We start from the raw sequence: 15107 nt of genomic DNA, 5'->3' as shown, positions 1-15107 counted from the left end.
CCAAAATAGCAGTGGGTCTTGTCGGGATGCGCCAGGTTGGCTGCAGCATGCAAGGATCCCACAGGGCTGTTTGGGTTCCTGGCAGGTGCACAGCGTGGGGCACGCGCTGTCCCCGCAGAGCTGGCAGGAAATGCTCTGGGACTTTTCCACTCTGCTCCCGGCCTTGGTTTCCTGCATGAGGCTGCTGGCAGGGCCGGGCGCTGTGCCCCAATTCTCTCAGCTGCTGCATTGCATTGGACACAGCACGGCTCACCCCTTCCCAAAAATACCTCTTCCATTCTCAGCCCCATTAGCTCATCGACTCATTTGATCCCCAGCGTCCCCGCTCATTCTGCTGCCTCTTCCCGGCGCTCACAGCTCCTTTGCTCCATCGTTCCCTGCATCATCCCAACCCATTTCCCACAGCAAGCAGCTGCAGAATTGGTTTGCACCTATCCTCATCCCAGCTGCACAGCAGGCTCCAGCCTGCTCCCTTACACCACCATCGCTTCTTTGCATGCACCAGAATAAAGCTGCAGTTATTTCCCTCTGGAGCCATTGCACATGGGAGGCAGAGTGTGGCCATGCTTCATACAGCCCCACACGTGGCTTCCTCAGCCCCAACCTCACCCCATGGCTTTGTTTTCCTTTAACACCAGGGGCTGTTTTCTCCCCCTCCCAACCTCAGCTGTCAGCTGGACATACCGGAGTGCTGCCAGAAATGTTGCAGTGTCAGCTGATGGCCCAAATGTCTGCAGGCTCCCCCTGCTCCTTCATTTCCCATCCTCGAGCAACACCGAGCAGCACTGAGATCCCAGAGCCAGCAGCTGAGCCAGCAGGTGAGGGATGGGGACGGGGGATGGCGGAACACTTGGAGGCACCAGGAGTGGTGCTAGAAGTGCTCCAAGCATGGCCACAGCTTGTGGGAAGGGATGAGGGAGCGAGGGGAAGGCAGCAAGCTGGGGTGTGTGCAAAGTGAGCGTTGTGGCTTCAGGTTTGGCTGCATTGCATTGCTTTGCTTTGGGTTAGCTACAGGGTTGAGCTAAGGTTTAAGGTTGGCTTTGAGTTCTCCGAAGGGTTCTTAGCATTGCTGGAAAGCACAGGGTGGGTTGGTGGGGGGCAGAAGGGGGTTGGGTGCAAGGCTGAGGCTGGACGGGGCTGTGCTGGAATGGGCTCAACAGTACTGTGGGGCTAAGGAGTGTGGAGGAGTGGAGGGAGGTTCTGAGCCAAGTCTGTGTGCACAGCTCCCAGAATTAATGGCTGGAAGGTCAGGGGGGGACAGGCAGGTCAGAGCCCAGAGCTAGGATAGAGTTTGGGTGCTTATATAGCTCTGATTTGTGCCCGAGCAACTGAACGGTGCAGAATTGTTTCTTGGAAACAACTGATGGTGGTGGAAAAGCTGATTATTTTCAGGGCTCAGGAGCAGCTCGGTGCGTGCATCCCAGAGCTGTGCGGATGTGGGGAGGTGACGTCCCCATCCCTCTGCCCATTTGTGGGTACAGTGGGTGCTGCAGACCATGGGGCACTGTGCATCCCCACGCCCAGATCCCAGCATGGGGTTGGGTGCTTTTGCAGCCATTCCATCCAGGATAATTCTGCTCTCATCCCCCCTACCCATGAGGGGTGCTTAGAGCTGGGTTTCATGCCAAGAGCCGAACATTTCGCTGCCGGCGCAGTGCTGACTTTGGCTGTGGTTGAGGAGCCCATTGCTGTGAGCCCTGTTTGGGAACACACAGAGCTGGGAGCACTCGGATGTTCCTTGTGGCCAATGCTTCGAGGTGCTCAGAGGCACAAGGCCAGAAACTGGGCAGAAATGGGGTAATTGGGCTTCGCAAAGCGCTCCTGCAGGCTGTGCTGGTGTTGGGTGCAGGAGCTGGACAGGAATCCCGGTCAACCTGAGAGCTGCAGGCATGAGGATCTCCACAAATTAACAGCCAAGTTCATTTCTTGCCTTTTAATTAAAGCAAAATAAAACAAAATAAAAACCATCAACCCAAGCCAGCAGCACCGTGCAGTGCACAGAGCCTGACTGTGCAGCACAGCACCTTGAGGTGCCCCGGAGTGCCGGCACTGAGCTGGGGCTGTGCTGATGGGCACTTGTTTTCATGGTGATTTTCTTCTTTTTTAATATTCCAAAGCCTTTCTGGCAATGAGACCCTGGGGCAGAGCTGCTCCCAGGACCAGGCTGTGCTTCACCCCGTTGTGAGTAGGGTGGGATGGGGCGGGCGCTTGGAGAACGCCATCTGCTTGGTTCCATCGGGCTGCATTAAAGCTGTGCTGTAAGTAGAGTTCTTTGCACGGCGCCTTCTGATACCAGGCCCCAGAACAGAGCCTGGCATGCTGTGTCCCCAGGAGCTCTGCCCAGTGAGCACTGCAGACCCCCAAATATTCAGCCCCATCTCCACCCACAGCGCCTGCGCAGCTGTCTCACTTTTGCTAGAGGACAAAATCACCCAGGGTTTTGGGTTTTATTGTCAGGGACACAGATTAATCTGCAATTCAGTATATTTTTAGGGCTGTGGATATCTGTTGGCATTCATGACCACTCGAGCTGTAGATGGGAGCTACTCCCAGTGTCCCATTTCAGAGGAGCTTGAGGTCTGCAAGGAGCGAGCTGCTTGCCTTCTGCTTTTCTCAACAACAAAAATCCAGCAAACCTTCATCTTTGAAGGGAGAATCCTCCTTAAAAGCTGCTTCAACTGAATGCAATGCTAAATGCTTTTATTTACTTCTAGAAAGTCTATGAAGTGCTGCTTTCTTCCTGGGCTGCAAAGCATTCATCTGAGGGGGTCGGCTTTGTTCCCTGAGCTGGTGCTGCTAATTGTAGAGCAGAGATTCCACTCTGAGGTGTTCAGTGATGAAAGAATAGGGAAGAGAGGGTGAAAAACCACCTCGGGGGGTGTTGAAGGAGTGAGCTGTGCTGGGAGGAGCGTTCCTTCTCCCCTTGTGCCACCAGCCCACTGCATCCAACTCCTCCAGGTGCAGAACCTTTGCTGTCTGTTAGCTACTGAACTAGGCTATGGAAGGTGGTGATGCTCACGGACAGCCCTGTGAGCTCTGGTGCACGGAAACAAGCTTTCAGAGGTGTCACATTTACTGCACAGGGCTCCTTCAAGCACAAATAGGATGCCAAGCTCCCCAGGCTAGAGGAGTGGGGGAAAGCCTCCCATGTCAGCACTCTGCCTTGGGAGGGCTGCAGGAACGCTGAGCTGCCCTCAAAGGAAGGATAATGCACAGTCTTTTTTTTTCCCCATCAGTTACATTTTGGGATCTGGAATGTCTTATTCTGATTTTAGAACATTGATGGCATGGAACCCTCACAAATGTTAGCTCTGCCATCTTTCTGTCTGTCTCAGTGGCTACAGGAGTCCTCTGCAGAGCAAGAGCATCCTCAGCCCCTTGCAAAGAGTAAAGCAAAGAGGGGAGAGGGTTTGCTGGGTGCAAAGCAAAGCTGAGGTGCTGCTGCTCTGCTTCTGTGCCTTTCCCATCTTACTTCTCCCCCTCTTATACCAGCTCCTTTCTCCTGCCACAGCCACAGGAGGATTCCTCCCTGGGGATGGAATTGAGACCCAAATCCATGTGTTCAGATGGGAGCTGTGGGTGCTGCTGTGATGCATCCTCACACCATGCTTGTGCAGGAAGCATTCCCAGTGCAACGGTGTTAATTGGTTGGGAACATCCCCTCCTGATGGTGCTCTCGAAGGTGTAGAGAATGTTGCTGCCCCCCCGGTAGCATTGAGAGGTGGGGAGCTGTGCAAGGATGGGGGTTTTGCAGAGGCTTTATTAAGAAACCTCATTCACAGGGAATGTTCTGGCTTGGGGAAAGGCTAAGACCATCATTAGCACTGTCTCATCAGGCAAACTGAGGCTGTTTCACAGCAGGGCTGTTATTAATACAGCATATTAATACCCCAGCACTGCTGGCCCAAGGAACGCCCTGATCCAAGCTGGTTTCACAAGGCTGCCGCGTTAATTTGATAGCTCTTCTCAGTCATCCCCTTCTGTTTCCTTTGCCCCCAACAGGTCTAAATCGGGGCTTTTGGGGACATGTCACACCAGGGCTCCCTGCCAGCACCGTGTTGTACACGAGGCCAGGCTGCTCCCAGCCCACTGCAGGCGGTGGCTTTGCAGTGATCCATCCCCCCACCCCTGCCTTCACGCTCTCCCATATCCTCTGCTTGCAGACACCACGTCGAGGAGCTGCACGGGCACGGAATGACCCACACTGCGACCTCCCCACGCTGCTGACCCACAGCCTTGGCCGAGCAGCATGGTGGGGCAGAGCGAAGGCAGGAGGGCAGTGCTCCTGGAGCCCTTCGTGCACCAGGTGGGCGGCCACATGAGCATGATGAAGTACGACGAGCACACGGTCTGCAAACCCCTGGTCTCACAGGAGCTGAGCTTCTACGAGTCGCTGCCCCTGGCCATGAGGCAGTTCACCCCTCAGTACAAAGGTACGGTGGGGAACAGCTTGGTTGGGCTGGGTCTGAGCTGGGAGCCCCTCGAGGAGAGCAGAGCAGGTTGTGCTTGGCGAGGCTGCTGGCAGGGCGCACAGTGGCTGCCTCCTCCACCAGGGCTTGCTTTGGGGACCTTGCTGGATGATGCCACGGGTTTGGGAAGGCTGAAAAGCAACGACACAGAGCGTGGCCAATGCCAAACTGCCCCGTGCTGCTGTGCCAACTCCAAGGGCTGCAGCCAGGCAGACGTGCTGCCTATTTCTGTTATGGCGGGTCAAAGCAGGCTGCATGTGCAGGATACCTTTCATTCCTTTGTGGGTGCTAGCCCTCAAATAGACCTCTTTTTCCATGCCGTTAACATTCCATTAACCCCAATTAGGAAGCCTGCTCCTGCTCAGCACTGTGATGACCTTTTCCTAAGGAGATGCTGTGGGTTCCAGCTCAGGAGCTGCCCGTGCACTTGGGACCACACAGTACAGAGCAGAGCTGCTCTGAAATCGCGGCGTGTGAGAAGGAAGGGCCGGCAGCTGGAGCAGGGGTCAGGGGTGCCTCTGCCCCGTGGCCTTTGGTGTTAGAGGAGGTGAAGGTTTGCGTCAGAAAGGAGGAGAGCAAGGGAAGGGGCAGGGCTCACAGCCGGGATAGAGCCGCTCCTCTGAGCCGGGGTGACATACCAAGGCAAAAATAGCCCGGGGGGACGGAGCATCTCTTTGACGGCTGCTCCACCAGGTGCTGCTTGTGGTGCTCCTGGAAGCACTGATCCTGGAAAAGCAGAGACAAAACTCAAGTCTGTGTGTCTCAGATTTAGCTACTGAAATGCAGAAGCGCAGTGCAAGAGGGTCCAAGTGCATTCCTCCTAATTCTTTTTCTTTTAAGATGCCCCCCCTTCCTTCCTCCCTCCCTTTTGCTGCTCCTGACCCTGGGTTTGGTGAGAGTCGAGAAGCTCAGCTGTCACATAAAAGCTTAAAATATCTCTTGGTCCTTCAGCAGTACAGAAAGGAGCTTCAAGTGTCAGCTGAGGTCTCCCATCCAATCTCTCCCTTCCCCACCAAGTCAGGGGCCTCCGTAGATTTATGGGGCAATATTAAAAAGATGCTTAAGAAAGAAAACCAGGCTTCCTCTGAGCGATTTCCTATAGCAGGTGCTGGGGTTCAGTGCCAGAGAGCTGAGTCCTGCTCTGTTCCTGTTATAAAGACATTAAGCAATCCCAGCTTATCAGTTCGGAGCTTATTAATACCTTTTTATCCTCTCTTTCTATTGCAAGTCCCAGCACAGTAGGGGTAATTAAACACCGATTCTCCTCCAATTTGGCATCAGGGAGACACACGTTATTCTGTGCTTCCGCCGTCCCAGCCCCGAACGCCCGGCACATTAAAGACGTGGAACGTCTGCCAAGGGCCAACATTTTCCCATGGGGGTGATGAGCATCAGAGGGAACAACCCCGAGGTCTCCACCCCCACCCATAGGCATCCACACTCCTCACCTCTATTCTTAGGCTGGGGGATTGCTCAGGGCTCATTGTGTGCTGCTGATGTGACGCACGGCGTTGATCAAATGTCACCATTCAAACCTCACACCCGAGCTGCCCTTGACCCCTTCCAACCCAATGGGATTGCACTGTGGGTGACAATGCAAGCCAAGGACCTACGGACATCTTTGCTCCCAGATAGGTGTTTTCTTCTTGCAACAGAAGAGAAAGTGTTGAGTGCTCATATGCAAAACTGCTCACCCCTTAAGGAAGCACATGGGGAAACAAAGGTCATTTTAAGGCAGAGATGTGGGTTTACAAAGGCAGTTCCCAGGTGGAAGGAGGTGATCTCATTTCCTTGCCTTTGACAACATCCCCATTAATTTTCATGTTAATGTGAGGTATTTAAGAACTTGTTTCATGCTGTATAGAATGTTTTTAGGGCCAGACTGTCAGCACTGCGTAAATGAGCACAGCTCCGTTGACTTGCAGGCATGGAACTGGGGCAGATTTTAAGGTTACACACTGCTGTAGTGCACAGTGCTGTGCTTGGAATTGAGGGCTCCGTTCGCTTTTATTCAGGCAAAAAATATATTTCTTTTCTTCATGTCCACCTCCCCTGAAATCCCAAAGCAAGCATTGGAGCGGGCAGGACTTCTGTTTGCTCTTTTAATCTGCAATATGGATTCCTACGAGCGGGGCGCTGCTAGAGACCATGTGGGTGATGCTGGGGGTTGGAAGCACAGCTCCTGAACTCGTGATAACTGCGAGCAAAGGACCGAGAGAGCTGAAAACATTACTCACCCTCTAATTAAGCTTTCCAGCCCTATAGCTCACGGGCAGAGCAGCCTGCGTGTACTCCTCACTCATTTCAGCTCAGATCTGACCCAACCTCTATGGCACGCCAGTTGGAGTGATGCTGATTTTTACAGTGAGGGAAAGGAATGGCTGTGGGCTGCATGTGGGCTGTGGGGCAGAGGGACCTGCAGGTCCGTGAGGTGTGGGACTGGGGAAGGAATGGGCGCCCCAAAGAATCTTCCCTCAGTCAGCAAAACCCAGTAGCCATGGCCCTGCAAATCCTCCCATCTGTGTTTGCTCACTGTAATCTCGCTTCAAACAGAGAGAAGGCAGTTTGTGTATTTATTTGCTTTGGCAAATTGGCTCGGGCAAAGAGAGCTGCCTTGTTTGTAAGCTGCAGAGACGCATTTCCCTGCAATGACTAACAGACTGCATGAGGATACCCTGGGGACAGCTGGACCCAACCCAGCTCCATGTGCTGTGAACGGGGCCTCCTTCCAGCGCTGAGTTCTGTTGGTCCAACATCCCTGACCGTCCTGTCAGGATCTGCCTTGCTGCAGCCAGACCTGAAAGCATTGGGGCGGGATGATTCACGTGGCTGCATCCCCTCTGCGAGCAAAAGGGCGATGTTCTAAAAGTGCCTGCGCTGCCTTGAGAGGCTCAGACAGCCCTGACAGAGGCTGTGGGAGCAGCACTGCCCCGAGCAAAGGACTGCTGTTATCAGCCTTTCCCAGAAAGGTCAGAGCCGTCTGTTGTGCCAGGCATGGCCATTCCTGTGCTGTCATTTGACACGCGGAGGCAGCGCTTCTGATGCCAGGGATGGGCCAAGATGGGCTAAATACGTGATGGGCTGAGTGGCATTTGTGCCCCGTGATCCTCATTAGAGTCAGGGAAAATCGCGTGGCTAAAATACACAATGGTGTTTTCGAGCACGGAGAGTGGAAATTAATAATCACCAGTCTTGGTCAAGTTCTTCCACATGCGGGTCCAGTCCCTGCCATCATCCTGGTCTTTGCTGCTGGGGGAAGGATGCATCCATGACAACATATGGCATCGCCTTCATTTGCCAGCCCACATGCATACCTCTGCCCTTGCTCCTGTGGGTTCTGCCATTAAATGAAGCAGTTGGCATGCTGGTTGTCTTTGTAAAATTCCTGTTCCCCAGCTCTCCCTTTGCTTTCTACTAATGCAAAGCATTTTCAACCTTGCCCTGTGCTCAAAAGTGCAACTTAAATCCCTCGTCATAAATAAGGCAGGAGCTCCTGGTCCAAGGCAGGGGGTCTGTGCTGGGTCAGCTGCTGCATAACGGAGCCTGAAGGAATGGAGAATGAAGGAACACGGTGTTCAGAGCAGGCAGGTTTCGCAGAAAGAGGGGAGGGAACATTAGAAAAGCTCATGGCTATTTTCCAGAGCCTCAGACTGATAGTGTTTATTGGGTCTCAAATCAGCCTGGGCTCAGCGTGAGGCCACTAAAGTATGAGGCAACAGCTGAGCCCAGGAGGACTCATAGCACCCATGGTGTCACAGGGTTAACCCCGTTCCGGTTTGCTTTGCCTCCTTCCCTTCAGGAGTCGTTTCAGTGCACCTCAAGAAGGACAGCTTTGGCAACCTGACCCTGCTCGCCAGCCCCAACCTGCAGCCCGAGGGCTGCGGCCGCCTGGACAACACCAGCAGTGACATATGGCACAAATACAAGTGGGCTGCCAGCGCCAGCAGTGGCACTGAGCTCGTCAAGAGGTGCCACACGCAGCTCACCAAGACCTTCAAGGACAGGTGAGGGTGTGCCGAGGGCAGGCCGCTCCCTGCTGATGTTCTCCCAGTCCTTGCCTGGAACTGTCCCGGTCCCGGTAGGGTGTGAGGGCAGGAGGGGTTTGGTGGCACAACTGGTTTAAAGCAAAGTCCAGCCTCGGAGAGCAAAAAGTTGCATCCAGCACTTTGGCCTCATGGCTCACCTCCCCCTGTGGGTAGAGCAGAGAAGATTCAGCTATGGCTGAGATGCTGTCGCTCAAATTTATGTTTCAAACTCTGCTTTAAAGCTGCTGCCTCCAAACCCACCAAGCTCCAAAATGAGAGGAGGCCCCATGAGATGAGATGCTGAGCACAGTGGCCCCATTGCTGCCAAGCAGGCAGAGCTCAGCCACACAACTGCACATCGAGGGGGATTCCATCCTGTCCCCATCCCTGGCTGGCTCTGATGGGCATCGCAGTGCTTGCAAGCACAGCCTGACCTCAGGCCTTGCGGAGGCTTTCCAGCAGACATCTTTCATCTCAAATTGGTTCAGAAAAAGCTTAGGTCAGCTGTGACTGAAGGGTGCAATATTGCTCCCGTGAAAGCACAGCCCCCAGCGTGAGCACTTAAGGATTGTGGATGGGCAAGGCCGACAGATGACCCTGCAAGGAAAGCAAATATCCTGCTTGCTCCCCCCCTTCCTTCCCCAAAGCCAGCCCCTCCAAACTGGGAAGCATTCCCATTGTTGGACAATTGCCTGTGTTGTGCCTGTTCGGTAGATAGAGATCCCTGGGCACTGATGCTATGAATGGTGCTTTTCATAGGAGCCAAGCACACTTTGAAATTATAATGAAAGAAAATATTGGCATCCAGCAATAGCTGCCTTTCCGAAAATTACTTTTATGGAGTAACAAAAGATCTCCGCAGGTTGGACATGATGAATAAGTTCCCTCTGAGAGCCCCAGAAAATTTACCTCGTCAAGTTTGAGGTTCTACAAAAGGGAGGAGGGGGAAGAGAGGGACTATTCTCTTCTGGGGCTCATAAACCAAACACATTCCTTTGTGTGTTCTGCCTAGCTGCCCGGGCAGGATGCGACTGAGGACAGACCTTCAGTACTGCACAGATTCACTTTTGGAAGATGCAAACAGAAACCAGACAGAAAAAAACAGCTCCAACCCCTGGGGACTGCACTGTCACAGACAGCACCTGAACCGCATGTCCTCCAAGTATAATGAGAACAAACTGCATCGTATCCTTTTTCCCCTCTCTCCTCCAGCATTGCCTTGGCTGCAGATAAGAGCTCATAATTGAGGTCTGGTTTATTGCAGCAGCACGCACCCCTCTTTTCCACTGTCTGAATAAGAAGGGGGAAAAAAAGCATTTCCCATAAGAGAGCATCCAAGCTTAAGTCAAAGATCCCCTTCGCATACGTTTGAAAAACACAACTATATGGGAATTAGCAGCTGCCTCGCCTTTTATTTTCCTATTACACTTCATTACCCACCAGTCATGTGAGTAATAGTTCAACAACTTCCCCCACACCCATTGGAGTAAGTGCAGTGCTGAGGAGAGGTGCTGGATCAACAGCCCGGGGCTGCGGTGTCACTGGAGAATGGAGCTGTTGCTGCTTTAATTGGTAGGACTGTACTACAGTAAATTAACTGCAATCGGCAGCAAGGGGCCCATAGCAATGACATGTTGGTAAAATTGGCTCAGAAAGTCTCATTACAGTTGTGAGCTATTATGAAGAGCGTCAGCAGTTGCTCTGATTTAAGACCTCTTTCAATTAGAATTTAAAAGTATTGGGTTTCCCTTAACTCATGTTTAGAGTTTCTATTGCTTGAAAACGTGGTGTCGAAATACAGCTACCCCTGCATCCTGGACTTAAAGATGGGAACCCGGCAGCATGGGGACGACGCCTCGGAGGAGAAGAAAGCACGGCACATCAAGAAGTGTGAACAGAGCACCTCTGCATCGCTGGGCGTCCGCATCTGTGGGATGCAGGTGAGGGCAGCCCTGCTCCTCCGGCTGTTCGCCCAACGCACAGCTCGAAACCACACTGCAGATCTGAAGGGATTCTCCCCTTTGTTGGTGTAAATTGAACTCGTTTCATTGGTTTCTGCCAACAAACACAGAGTGCGAGAGCCACCCACGTGGTTGTGCATCCCATCCTTAAACAGGATGCTTCAGGGACAGCATAGGATACGGCACAGGGAGGGCAAACCTTTCCCCGTGCTCTGTTTGACTTCTGGAGATGGGATTACTTACACAGGTGGTGGTTGTCTGTAGGAGCAGCTGAGGATCAGCTTGTACACAGCAGCAGCATCTGCTATTGTGTGCTCAGCTCGTGACACGAGGAAAAGCAGCAGGCATCCCTTGCCCTGCACATGCCTTCACTGAGCTGCCTCATCCTATTGCTGCAAGAAGGAAGGGTTTCTTTCCTGCTAAATATTATGGTTCCTCTCGATTAAAATTGCTGCCCTCCCTCCCAGAAACTGAAACCAGAAACTGAAACCACACATTTTTTCCATTCAACAGTTTTCAAACGGGTTTCACAATGTTCTGCTGCGCCTGAAGGATAATTATGACAACGATGATTACAAAGAACATGCACAGCAATGTAAACAGCGTCGAATGCTGTGTCCCTTCCTGGCCTCTGCCATCCTTCTGTTGATCAGATTATCCTTTAAAATACAACTGGTGTGTGAGCTAATTCTGAATTCACTCTTCCAGTTCTTACTCAGGATTACCAATGCCTCACATACATACAAATTTCTGTCTACATCTTCTTGTCTCTCTGTTTAAGAGAACAGCATTATTGCTGCTTGTACTGAGAGCAGGAACACGGCTGGGGCACTGCTGTACTACTGCAGGCTCCTAACGTAGCCAGAGGGAAAATGCCATAAATCAGTAACGACACGGCAATAACTTACAGCTCTACAGGTTTCACAGAGGAGTAATTTATTGGAATGCAAAAAGAATCTGCACCAGTGGCTTAAATTGAATAGTTTAAATCTCCAGAAAAGACAGGGGGTGGGATACAGTAAGGAAGGAGCCTGCAGTGTGCTGCCAGCATTGCTCCATCGCAGGGGATCCGTGCCCCATTTCTCAGCCTGGGTCCCAAATGTTTAAATTAGGATGAAATCCAGAGCATGTGAAAAAACTGAACAGCAAGGCAGCCACTGAATCTGCATTGTTGCTCTCTTTCCCCAAGGTTTACCAAGCGGATGCTGGCCATTTTCTCTGCAAGGATAAATACTATGGAAGGAAACTCTCACCCGAGGGATTCAGGCAAACCCTGCAGCAGTTCCTGTGCAATGGAAACCATCTCAGAACGGACGTCCTGGAGCCCCTCATCCAGAAGCTGAAAGCTCTGCTCTCCGTCATTAAGAAGCAGAGCTCTTACAGGTTCTACTCCAGCTCACTTCTCATCATTTACGATGGACTGGAGCACAAGGAGAGCACGGCGCCTTTGGATAATCACCTCCAGGGGCACTTCCAAAAAACAAACTGCATCACGTCGCACTCCAGAGTCGACGTCCGCATGATAGACTTTGCCCACACCACTTTTAAAGGCTCCAAATGCAACCACACCACTTACGACGGGCCGGACCACGGCTATATTTTCGGTTTAGAGAACCTCATCAAAATCCTGCAGAACATTTCAGAAGGAAAATGACACGTCCTGTGAGTTGGCCCTGAGAAGCACCGCACTGGGTCCGTAGGATCCTCCCAGCTGCAGAATGTCACGTGCATGGTTTGGAATGAGAGCACGGACAGCTTGCTAGGAAAGTGCAAAAACTGCTACGTGCCATTACTGAACTCAACCGTAAAAAGCAAAGAGCTGAAAGAATCTGTTCTGTCTGCAATCAATCAGAAGATTTATTTTCCTTTCTTGTTTTACTGCTGTCCTTGATTTATTTGTAAGCCAAAAGAAAGCATTACTTGAAAGAGTCTTAATGATAAAATAGGACCTGCTCACCTCCACCACGCTCACAAAGCCGAGCGAGCTGAGAAGATATTGTGCATTTAAGTGAGACTATTAAAATGAGCTGGCAGGTCTTAACAGATGGCAGCATTACTTTCAACTCATGCTCAGCGCTATAGGCTGAGCACAAAGACAGAAGTGGAAGAAAAATGCACACCCTGACATTCACGCTCCACCTGCACAAAGCTGTTCTTGCAAAGCACTTCTCCACACAGCGCAGGTGCACGGTGCTTTGTTCAAGTACAGATATGCCAGATGCTGCAGAGCTCCTGGTTCTGTCCTGCTGAAGGTGTACAAGCAGGTAGATCTCCGACCAAAAGTGGACCCTGCAAAGGGTTTAATACCCCCCGTGGGTCATAACAGAGCATGTTTCCAGAACTTTCTCAGCAAGAAGCTCCTGAGGGGCTGAAGTATGATGATTCTGTCAGTAGTCAAAAAGTCATTCGCATCAAGGTATTTATGCTTCGAATTCAAGAAAAAAAAATGTCAGGGACTGGATATTAAAGGTTACCTAAAAATTCTTTGGTACCAATATAATGTGTGTGTTTGGAGGAAACGGTAACAAAAAAAAAACCTGATTCAATGTTTACAGCTTTTGTTGACAGACTTTATTATGGAACAAAATAATTCCTTCCTGCATGGTGTGGGAAGCTTGAAGGGGAAGTCCTTACACAAGGAACAGGGGTACAGAACCCAGTTACTGGGGAGTGGGAATACAAATAAAGTTGTCTAAGCAACTCTCACCTGTTGTCCATCTCGTTTTCACCCCCAGAGCATCCTCAAATCATGCTATCTTTTCTTTAGGGCTGCATGTTTTCAAAAGAGCCATTATTCCCACAAGTTTAAATACCAGATCTGAAGGCAGAGCCCTTCACTTGTATTTTACTGCATACAGCTGGAGAATTGCTGCAATTTATAGCTGGAAAATTTAAGTCATCTGGCCCAGCTGCATATTTTACTTGGCCTGAAGTGCATCTGGGAATATCTCATTATTTACTGAATATTTCATAGTATTGCATATTTCTTGCCCACAAGCACTGCTGACTATTTAAAAAGCCACAAACATTGCTTCAGCAGTGAAAAGCCTGCATCACCCACTGCCTTGGCTCACACTCACGTGCTGTGGTCAGTGCTGGTTGTGGCCCACACCTCACAGCTTTTGTGCTCATGCAGACCTACCTCAGCCCTTACACTGCTGCTGAGCCTCTGGGGACATGGGATCTGCAAGCAGGGAAGGATGAGGAAGGCTCTAAGCAAGGTGCCAGCAGCTGGGCTGTGTGTGATCCCCAGCCATCCCTCATTTCTCCTGCAGAAATGGAGGCATCCCAGCTGCTTGCACAGGCATCACCCCGCTCCCTTTTTCCTCCCTTACATACCAGCACAGTTTCTGAGTATTTAACCACTGTGAGCAAAACCTCATGTGCTCCGTGGAGATGGCAGAAAAAGGAATTCCTTACTGTGAGGTGGTGGGGCACTGCACACACTGCCCAGTGAGCCTGTGGGTCACTCAGGGCCAGGCTGGGTTAGGCTGTGAGCAACCTGAGTAGGAGGAAAAAGTCCCTGCCTATAATAAGGAATGGAATGAGGTGACCTAAAAGGTCCCTTCCCCCTCCCAACCCTAACTCCAACCATCCCACAGCTCTGTGAACACCAGCCAGGTCTCCCTAGGTTGTGAAGCAGGCAGAAACTGTTGGAAATACCCAAATAATGTATCAGGACGGTATCTCTGATAAAGCAGGTTTTATTCACAGTTGCAGTGGTGGGCCTCCTGCAGGCAGGAGAGCACCCAGAAAACAGCATTCCATCTTTTATGCCCTATTACTCGACGCTTATCTCCTTCTCCCCTAGTTCCTCATTGGCCGAGTGCTTCAGGATCACGATCTTCCTAATGCTCAGCTGAACACACGGATACTGGCAGATTCTACAGATACATCAATTGTTGCAGCTGAGCATGTATTGCTAATTAGTAACTTCTCACATTTGCTCACTCAACACTCGGTCGCTGTTTCTGCACATCTGCTCGTCCTTGCATACAGATAAGCTTGGAAGGAGGACAGAGGGCCTTGATGCCTGCCTGCTGCACCCCAACCTGCCCAGAGCAAGGCAAGCCAGCCAGTGTGCAGCCCTGCCTGCTTTGATGTTTGATAAGTCTGTTTTTCTTTTGCTGAGGGTCTCTTATCCAAACAGAACAGCCCTGCAACATGCTCTCTAGTCCATCACACTATACCTACACTATTTGCAACATTTAAAAACTACTGCATTTTGCAAGCAAGAATTGATCACGTAATCCAGCAGCTGTATTCCTAAAGCATGTTACCAACATAGATGGCATTTCTACCTTTTCACACTACATTTCTAAGGACAAGTTACAAAATACAAACACACTGTGCTCTACTTCAGATCAATCCCTCCCCTTTTTTTTTCATATCTAACACAGAAACAACATTCCATTCCATTCCATTCCACTCCATTCCTACAAAACCAAGCATCAAAGCAGCTATCTCACGCCACGCTGCTGGCCAACGGGCTCCGCGCAGCCCAGCAGCGAGGCGCCTTTTCCGGCCCAATGTCGCACACGGAGAAACACCGCCGAGCCGCACAACACCCGCTAACGAACCACGCTGCGCGGCACTGCGCGCACCCATCCTCGGGCGGCACTGCGCATGCGCGGCTCCGCCCCGCCGCCCCG

The 15107-nt window shown here is 51.4% G+C and overlaps 1 protein-coding gene across 1 annotated transcript; it reads left to right on the top strand.

Moving 5' to 3' along the window:
* Window positions 1–363: 363 nt before the first annotated feature.
* Window positions 364–13161, top strand: IP6K3 (inositol hexakisphosphate kinase 3). Its single transcript, XM_042884452.1, has 6 exons — window positions 364–818; window positions 4164–4433; window positions 8269–8473; window positions 9507–9679; window positions 10259–10434; window positions 11645–13161. Exons 2-6 carry the CDS (start codon window positions 4250–4252, stop codon window positions 12107–12109), a joined length of 1203 nt encoding a protein of 400 aa, XP_042740386.1. The 5' UTR covers window positions 364–818; window positions 4164–4249; the 3' UTR covers window positions 12110–13161.
* Window positions 13162–15107: the final 1946 nt, after the last annotated feature.

The sequence above is a fragment of the Lagopus leucura genome, unplaced genomic scaffold (assembly GCF_019238085.1).
Source record: "Lagopus leucura isolate 7727_CA_CO unplaced genomic scaffold, USGS_WTPT01 Super-Scaffold_100043, whole genome shotgun sequence".
NCBI lineage: Eukaryota > Metazoa > Chordata > Aves > Galliformes > Phasianidae > Lagopus > Lagopus leucura.
The sequence above is the reverse complement of the archived record's forward strand: the minus strand, read 5'-3'. Positions and strand labels throughout refer to the sequence as shown.